At 32.6% G+C, this 9,979-nt stretch overlaps 1 protein-coding gene across 8 annotated transcripts in view; it reads right to left on the reverse strand.

Moving 5' to 3' along the window:
* LOC117121201 (syntaxin-binding protein 5-like) overlaps positions 1-9,144 on the reverse strand; it is a 73,613-nt gene extending 64,469 nt beyond the window's left edge. For 5 of the 8 annotated variants that reach the window (XM_033266357.1, XM_033266351.1, XM_033266338.1 and 2 more), the window contains exons 1-2: positions 8,877-9,144; positions 3,669-3,766 (exon numbers count right to left, since the gene is read on the reverse strand). In XM_033266357.1, coding sequence (XP_033122248.1) covers positions 3,669-3,766; positions 8,877-9,005 — 227 coding nt within the window. In that variant the 5' untranslated portion in view covers positions 9,006-9,144. The remainder of the gene's footprint in view (positions 1-3,668; positions 3,767-8,876) is intronic. The other 3 variants (XM_033266373.1, XM_033266367.1, XM_033266344.1) reach the window with 1 other exon arrangement.
* Between the last annotated feature and the right edge of the window lie 835 nt (positions 9,145-9,979).

Consider the following 9,979-nt stretch of genomic DNA (forward strand, 5'->3'; position numbering starts at 1 on the left):
TTTAAGGAGGGGAGAGTCTAGTGAATGGGTTTATAACAGAAGAACTGTGGAATTTCTTCCTGATTCACTGAATAAATGACTTGGTAAGTAGAATCAAGTACCGTATCATGTGGAAAACTGAAAAACGACAGCAGGCATTCTACAGTTGCTGCGTAGGGCCGCATTGTTTGTTCACGTACTGAACGAGCGTCGTTGACTCTCGTTCTATTTATACTTTTTGGTTATATTTACAGTACATTCGATGTCCTTCGCTATATGACTGCATACTATGGGAAAAATGGGCTTTGTGCCAACTACAGTATGCTAAGTACAAGAATTTAAGATCACAACCTGAAGCTGACCACTTTCGATCCCAAGCAAGAGGTTGTTTTTAGCTGGATAGAGGCCAGCATTACATGCTGTGTAAACACCATGTTATCATCATTCACTTACAATTTATAGGTTTTGTTTGATTCTGAAACTTTTTAAAATAGGACATAATCGTTTCCAAAAAATATAAAAATTTCCCAATCATTATTGGAATATACCGTAAAACCTTGAAAAGCCCGATCGGCTTAATCTCAAGAAGAAGCCCCTCTCGAATTTTAAGCCCCTCTCTTTAATTGGCAAAAGTAGCCTAAAAAAAAGCCCATCTCAAAAAGAAGCCCATTAGGCTTCTTTTCAAAATAGCAATTTCAAAGAATAAAATAAATTAAACCACACTTGGTTTATACAGTAGTTAAGGTGATTTAATGCCAGTTAATACACTCCATGACACAGATTGATGTTACAGTGGCCCTATTTATTGTTTTATATTCCAAAAATTTACAGCATTCATTTTCAAAAGAAGCCCTCCTTTATTTGCAAAAGTAGTCCATCTCGAAAAGAAGCCCACCTCGAGAAGGAAGCCCACAAAAAGTTTGCAAAAAAAAGAAGCCCAGGGCTCAAATTCGAGGTTTTACGGAAATTTATACACGATTGAAAGTACAGTATTCTCACACACACTTAGACCTAATGCCAGGTAATAACCATAATGTAGTAAAAGTGATGCACTTGTGGCATTGCAGTTTCCTCTGGTTTTAAAGTTTTCCTTTCACTCTGTACACACTACAGTATATCGAGTTTCCTCTCAAATTGTTGATTTAATGATCTTATTGTGGACAATGGTTAATATTTTATTTTAATAATGGTGCCATCATCTATTGTTTTTTTTTTTTCTTCAAGTGCCTTTATGCTTTGTTCACTGATAATAGCCTGAAATTTAAAACTGGTAATTTAATATTAATTATTTTTTGAATTTTTTTCTTCAAACAATGGAGGTCATGAAATTTCAAGGGTATTGACATGGATACAATACAAATTACAGTCATCCTGGATGACAAATAAAAAAAAACAATATCCTTTTGGTGGGTTCATAAACAACTCCAAAGCGTCAATAAAACCAAATTAGTTAATAATCTGTGTATCAAATATTTAAAATATTAATTAATAATAATATGAGCCATCCAGAATATACTGTAAGTATATGAAATACTGTACATAAGGGAATGGGACATATTTCTGGTGAAAGTAGACTTCTCACTGTCACTCCCAAGGCATATTGTAGTAATACTGAAGATAAAATAAAAAATTAATAAACTGTATGGATGTCTTAAAGCTATCTGATGTGCAAATTCTTTAAAGGTTTACTAAGAATTAAGAATTCAAGCAAAATGTCATTATTATTTTTGTTGATTCTTTAGTCGCTCTATAGAAAACACTACAAAATATTAACTACACTTTTTTTATATTATAGAACCAGTAAAATTCTGCCCAGGCCGATTTCATGCTCAACATGTTTTTATTTTATTCTTATTTTTATACATTTTTTAAATATAAAAAATTATTATTTTACAGTCAGTATATTACTTTACTGTATTATAGAGGGTATTACATACTAACAGTTATTGCAAATAAGGTAGATTTGCTGGTTTTTGTATTAAAAAACAAAATAAAGACCTCATTTGACATTTTACCTCAACCTCAATTTGTTCTTATTTTGTTCTTAATTTTTCAGCCTCAGTGTTCATATAAAATATGTTCTTATAAAAAAAAAGTGTATTAAAAATATCTAGTATCTAGTCTCCATTAATAATTCCTTTGCGTTGCAAGCACAGCAATGCTGTCTGTACCATCCAAGAAAATAGCCTTCTATAAGTCAGCTTATTGTCGTAATGTTACAGCAATGAATTGCCTAAGTGGTCACGCTTCAGCGATTTTTCCTTTGCATATTAATGTGCATCAGATGAACACAGCCATGTAGATGGCTGTAATAAAGACAAATTTCTAAGCTTCTGCACAGATGCAAACAGATGCTAAATAATTCACAACTAATTATCATCTATGTAGACTACACTCAAATACAAGATTTCAATCTGCTTTAAATTTATGTCAAGTGTGTATTGCAATCAAATACAGAATTTGTTCCAGCTGCGCGATAGTTGGTATGCAATCTATAAAGCACTCATACTACTGTACTATGCTGCTACATTATTCAGTATCTATAGATCTAATGGCAAATGTTGCTCGCTAATGCAAATTTTATCATGTTTACTGAGTCATATCTAGTAGTGTGTAATATGGGATTATCTAGTAATTAACACTACGAGTACAGTATAAACATTGTCAACAAGTTGGCATTGCAATTTAGCTTTGGTTTGCCTGCTAAATGCTTTAATACTAATAGTGAAAAAAAAAAACATAATATCATCACTTAGAATTACTGTTCAACAATTATTTGTGTATCATTTAGAACTTCCCACTCAAATGACATGCGATTATTTTCGCAAGTGTTTGGAAACCTACTGAGTATTCGGTACGATAACACGTCAGGTAGGGTAAAAGCATCACTCCTATAATATTTTCCTGACACGAACTTTCATCGAAATATTTAGAACTTCCCTAATAAACACTGATTTTAATTAACAATTTTTTGGGGTTTTTTTTAATTTAAGGAAACACTTTTTATAAAGGCAATGAATGAAATTATTTATAAAGAATGCACTAAGCACATCAAATAAACAAAAGTAAGCAGGAATTCTATTTTTAATTTTTAAAGAAAGAAAATAAAATGACTGCTTATTAAATCAACAAATATACATTTAACAATAAATAGAATGTATGAAGGATTAACAGTAGTAGTTAGTAGTAGTAACAATAATAATCAATGTAAAAATTAATTATTAAATAATCAGACTAAATACAAAAATATTGAATTTAATCAGGTTTTTGAATGAACTTAAAGAATTTATCAACTTATAAATTAAACCATAATTGATGTCTGATAACATAACAGCTTGCAAAGGTTAACATAAATCTTTGCTTTTAAATTATTATTTCAATTAGCATAATAAATGATATTCCTATAAAATAAAAAACCAACATGATGTTACAGTCATTATCATTATTCACTGAACACTTGTCCACGTACCTTTATAAAGGTATAGGTCATTTTTAGTTAATAATACATTTTTTATAAAAATGCAGAAAAACCAAATCGAAATACTACTTACCGATGCCAGCAAATAAATGTCAGATAAAAGGTATGAAAAGTTTAATGTCATCTTCAATATTCATAGAAACAGGACACAACTCATATTATGTTAGTAGTATTACCTAAGAAACACAATTTCAGTAATGTATAAGGATACATCCTCAGGGACCCATTCTTGGTTCCAATCGCCAGAATATTCTGAACGGGATCATATGCCATCGCTGTCGGCTCGTAAGGGAAGCCATGGCGCACAACCTGAAATGCAGTAAGAAAAAGTGTCAGAGACATGCCTCAACTTATACAGTAGAAAATATGACTTATTATTTTATTTTCATTTATTTAGGCACACAGCAAATGCACCTAGGATATAGTCAATAGTGGACATATCTTACTTGTAAGAGACCTTCTTTTACACATGAAGTAAATCCCAATGTTTAGGGAGTGGATTTGTTTTGGTTGTGAGAAAAAAAATCTTGCAAGACAAGACTGACAGGGATTGAAACCAGGACCATGGGATTGCAAGGCAAGCATCTTAAACACCAACTTATTCAAATACACTTGTAGAGATTATGAAGGGGAAAAAAAATTATAAAAAGTATTTATTAACTCTATGTTTTGGATTGTTTTGTCTATCATCCACAAGTTCAAATATCGGAAGGGAGGCTGAATTTTTATTTTTATTTTTCAATCTCAAACGTACAACAACAGTGGATATAACCACAAGGCAAAGAAGCATGTACAGCATGGCTGGTCAAAATTTGTGTTGTACACAGGCACGATATAGATATGTTATATGTTTATTGACTTGGATGAACGTGCACTTCCTGTAATTGTGTCTATCTTGTCATGTGAGAAAACAATGTAAAATTTTCTTACGAAATGCCAAGTTAAAAAAAAAAACTATACGCTGTTTACGGCCAGTGTACCAATGGACCTTTGCGCTAAGCCACGCCCCTTGGATATGGTTGCTAGGGTCTCACAAGATGACTGTGTTAAAAGACACGAGAACATGTGCGCTTGTGCGACAACATGTGTGTTTGTGAGACGCGCACGTATTCCTAGCACTGTTATGGTTAGTCAGTTTTGTTAAGTTTGATTGACATTCCGGAAAGGTTTATTGTCACACAACACTATAGTACAGCAAATTAAACAGCAGTTTGCCGAAAGAAGGCATAAGCTTTTTGCCGAAAACCAGTTAAAAGTAAACTTATGTTGGAATCAAAGTTTAAGATATTCTACATAGCAACTTAAAAAATGAACGTCAGGTATTTTAACCATCTTGAAAGAGTCCTTTTCAAGGCTGTCAACTTTCTCTGATGAAAATGTATGAGGCTAGTTAGTGCAGTTTGTATTGGATCTACACAGACAAAAATTGAATATTGCTAATTCCAGTGATGTTCATGTGTACAGTAAATTCATAGCAATTTTTGTAAAATAAACATTTGTATTGTAGCAATTACTATAGCATTTTTATACAAGCATTCACAAAGTACACTAAGACACAAACAATTTATTTTGAAACAAAAATGCACAAAAATGAGGTGTGGCAAAAAACGATAGAGGCAGGGAAACCTTTTTGCTCTATTTTGAAATAGGCCTACAATTTGTAAAGCTAAGCAAATCAGTCTTTGCTTTGGAGCAGAGTTTTAAAAAAAGAACACCTTAAGAATTCCTTAATAGGTAGCCACAATGTACACAAATAATTATACCACAGTTCTGCTAGTATAATAAGCCCTCCCATCGAACACAAAAATAGGGCAATTTTAGTAGATTAGATTATATATACTGTATATAGATTATCCTCTTTCATCACTAAATTCAAGCTAATCTATGACTTTTTTGGTCCACACAAGGAGCTGACCCGAGAGCATCACTACTGTTCTTGTTCTTGTTAACTAGAACTTTAAAAGCATCCAGAGTCGTCAGTTTTGAACGGACAAGCAGGAAATTTTGTATACATCAACTAGAGGTGATTTCCAACAAGTGTTCATTGCCCTTTTTTAAGTTGGTTCCCCTACACCTACAAAATAAAACAGGTTTTTCAGCAGGGACTGTACATTACTGCCATTACTATATAGGGCATGTCGCATGGATGATGGCGTGGTTGGTTAAGGATGTGTTCTAAAGAACTTAAGGTTGTGAGTTCGAATCTTGTCTTGGTATTAAATTATTTTTTTTTCTAATTTTAAGAAATTTTGTTTTTCTCAATTTTAAGATATTCTAATCACAAGTACAAATGAACTAAATAATAATAATTTGTTTTGTACAAATAAACATTCTAAGTATTTAAAAATTGTGATCAATATAATAACTTGCGCCGGTATTTAAGCATAGAGGAATGCACAGAGTGGTGAGCAGTTGCTCTTGTTTTTAAAGTATTGTAAAAGTCAGTGAAGCTACTCTGAATTCATATCATACAATGGAATTTTGCCCAAGAAAAGGCTAGTAAACTAGTATGTAGATCTGGGGGTGGCCTTGCCACCAATGTGGGTTGTTACCCGAGGAAAGTCTACGATATTCCTAAAGATATGGTTTGAAATATTTAATTCATCATGACTTTGCATTACTGTCATGGAATTGTCTTATCCAGTAAATAAATGAACTTACTCAAACAGACGTAAAACGCCCACTGAAAAGTATCTAGATTGACGGTAGGCGTTTTCCTAATTTTTGAGATGCATCACAATGCTGACGCCAAATTAAAAATATGCATTAGTAATTTGGATTTTAAAATATCATCATTCTTTTGATTTTTTAAAGCAAACATGTTCACATTTCAAATATCTAATCTACTAAATGTTAACATCTTAATACTGTACTGCTTAGACCCGAGCTAACTATGAGTCTTCCTAGATAGTGCTCAAAATGCTCAAAAAGTGAAAACAAAGCGGTTTTGTGACTTCATTTTAAACCATGGGGTAATTGCCAAGTGGTGATGTCCTTTTTGTGAGTTTTCCCCCTAGCCAAAACTCCTGACTCCTGTAGGCTTAACTCAGTATTAAATAGCTTTAATTTATTTTTATGTCTTCCTTTTGTACCATTTTCAATATAAATATTATAGTTGTTATTGTTGTTCTTTAAATCGTATTTCATTTTTTGTACATTTTCCTTCTGTATTTTAATATTTTAATGTGTTCTCCAGCTTTCTAATTTTAACTGATTTAAATGGTGTATTTTAAATATTTAAATAAAGTGTTCATATTTTTAAATGATTATGTACATTTCAAATTTTCCTTAAATTTGCAAATAGTCATTATTGTAACACACTGCTTGTACCCAAAATAATGTGTAGTACCTATAATTAAAAGTTAATTTAAACACTTGGCAACCTATTCCACAAACACATTGTCTACATAACTGCTGATCCTAAATCACAACACAATCAACAAATTAATTTTCTGGCCAAGATATTGAATTTTTGTTTATAGAATTTAGAGAAGAGTCAAAATCAAGTAAACGCAGGACAGATGGGCTTACATATAGAATATTATCTATATTTTGTTATGTTCGATCGGAAGGCCAGATGTGCACTATATATGATCAATATACGAATTTAGCCTCAAGCTAGAGAGTGATTAACATACAGTAAATGTTAAGTGTAGCCAATTTGTACTCACAATATATTTTAATCAAATTATTTTTTAACAACAAATTATAAACAAATCTGGGATTAATTAAAAGACAATTCAATTTAATTGGTGTTAATGTTAATTATGTAAATTAGCATATGAACTGCCTATGCTAAATAAAGAAAAAATAATTATTTTAATTATTTAACATATTTTTTTATATTTGAAATCATGTTATAATATATTCCCATACTCCTAAGCCAGGTAGAAAAACAAAATGAACTAAACTAAACTTGGTAAATTTGTCAAAAAAAAAAAAAAGTTAGTGGCAACTAACTATTCAATCAATGACTTCAGGCCTACACTGCATTTATGAATTTTTACTGAGACAGAAATATATTAAATGTAGGCCTAATATGTAATAGGTTTGCTTTTTTCCCTTTAAAATTGTTTAATGGTTTTTTTTCATTTGGACCGGTCACTACAACAGACCTTGCTCCAGATTGTTAAACTTAACAACTGACCAATCAAAATAGGGCTAGGAATACATGCGTCGTATCAACATGTTTTCCCACAAACGGATACATTTGCAACATGTTTTACAAGGTTGTTTTGTGCGTCCTTAGCCAACAACATCGAAGAGGCGGGGCTTAGGAAAAAGGACCATTTCAACATGTATTTCACTGTATTCACCCATATTGAGTGTAAACACATTAAATGATGATGTCAATCTGCTACTTTCTGAAACATGGCAGTAAAATATAAAATGTTCGTTTATTTGATATTCCCTATCAAAGTTAATTTTCATCAACAAAACAAGTATCTACTCTCGTGCAAAGACAATATTATTTTCACAACGATGTGGTGTTTAGTAGGACCCGAATACAGTAGTGCTGTGTTATCAGTAACTAGGACTATTACCTATTTTTACCAGAAATTAGGTGCTAGGCAAGTCGATTAATATTTATTTTAATAAATTGTAAAATAAAGGGATAGATTAGCAAAAGTACACAAGTTGAATTATTTATCTGACATACTTCCTAGAGTCTAATCTTTTCTTGAGGTCACGTATCATCCACCACACTGTAAAATAAGGCCTGGAAAATCTGTTCGCACATTTTGGGAAATTAAGGGCCGACCTCCTCAGTGTAAATTTTGCAGAAAATTATGCAATGACTTGGTTTATCTCTCAATATGACAATGAATACGCAGTACATGCGATTCTGCGCATTCATTTTCCGCACAAATTTGAGTAATGTTTTTATATATCAAATAAAAATACTGTAGGCTACCTGGCCTGGTAAGGCTAGGCGTACTGCTATATAGGCCTAGGCCTACTTTACTACAGATTGTGGCTCCTCCGTGCACCCAGTGTAGCCTATTAATTTTACCATTATTGGGTCTAGGCCCTCCAATCTGACTACAGTCAGTAGAGTCTAGCCAAACGTAGGCTAGGCTCATCACTGACGTTGACAAGTTTTTTTTTTAAAAATACAGTACAGACTAGGCCTAGGGCCTAGGCCTACCCAAGACAGTGTGTCAGAGTCTACAAACCAACAAATGTCAAAACAAAATGAATGAAAACAAAACAGTTGGTCCATCAAAAACAAAACAAAATATATCAGACTAAAATATCTAATATTGGTAATTATGTTTCAATTTCACGTTTATACCATTAAAACTAACAATTAAAAATGAATACAGTAATGCCTAGCCTAGTAGTACTAGGCTATAATATTGCAGTCCTAACGAGCTGAAGAAGGGGGAGGGGCGAACCAACTCTAGGCCTAGCCTACCTTGCAGACAGTGAAGTGGTTAGGGTGTAGCGATTCAGATATTTCTGTATCGAGTTTTGCCGAACTTGACGAAGTTCCTCCTTGCGTAAATTCATTGATCTTCTTCTTTAAATATTTCGTCGTCATCATGATCCATCTGTCTGCTTTGCAAACTCGCCTAACAGGTTAGAAATGTGCATTATATTCCAGTCATATTGTCAGTCGAAACATCGTTAACCTACAGTTTGTGTAGCCATCCATTCAAGGCAATGGAATTGTGGGCTTAATCCCCGGATTCGCTCGTAGTCTCCATCTACCAGCTGAAAATGCGGAGCAGGAAAGAAATGCATTTAGTTATTATAATAATAAGCATTTATAATACCTGTATATCGAAATAGGCCTAGGCCTACATGCAAACCGATTTCCGGACAAATACTATAGTAATACTTTCAAATGAAAGAAAATTCTTAGTTCATAATTACAAAATAAAATATTTAAATGTGATATTTAAAAGAAGAATGAAGCATGGAATAGATATTGGATAGAAAAGAACTATCCTGATGAGGCCCGTGTTGATGATTCTTTCGGTATTACACCAAGTCACGTAACAATACTGCTTTTTGTAATTACAACACCTAAAGCAAATGTTAATGTTTAATTGTTTGTAAACAATTTAATCAAACGCATTATAATTTATAATAAATGAACAGAAAAGATGCTTCAAGCACATTATAATATAGAGGGCACACTACATAATTTTTACACTCAGAAGGAAGATTTCGAGATGCTGGATGATGACGATGCAAACATTTTTTTCTTCTTCTTTCTGGCCGTCATTACAGACACTTAACAAATTAAGGTATGACTATCCGGAAAGAATTCTTGCCTAGTAGTCATACCTTTATTTTTTGTAATGACGGCCAGCTTATCTTTCTGATTATTAATAATTTACGGTACTAATCAGTAAGAAATTCTCTACAGTAACGGCATCCCAGCTAACATGATTTTACGTTACTAAAACTTTGTAGTTGAATTCAAATTGGTTTTGTAGAATTACACTGCTTTCTTCGAATAAACTCAAACTTTGAATAAGCAACCCCCACCCTCAAATAAACTCCCCCTCC

The sequence above is a fragment of the Anneissia japonica genome, unplaced genomic scaffold (genome assembly GCF_011630105.1).
Source record: "Anneissia japonica isolate Jap-2015-1 unplaced genomic scaffold, ASM1163010v1 scaffold288092_len240290_cov174, whole genome shotgun sequence".
In the NCBI taxonomy this organism is placed as follows: domain Eukaryota; kingdom Metazoa; phylum Echinodermata; class Crinoidea; order Comatulida; family Comatulidae; genus Anneissia; species Anneissia japonica.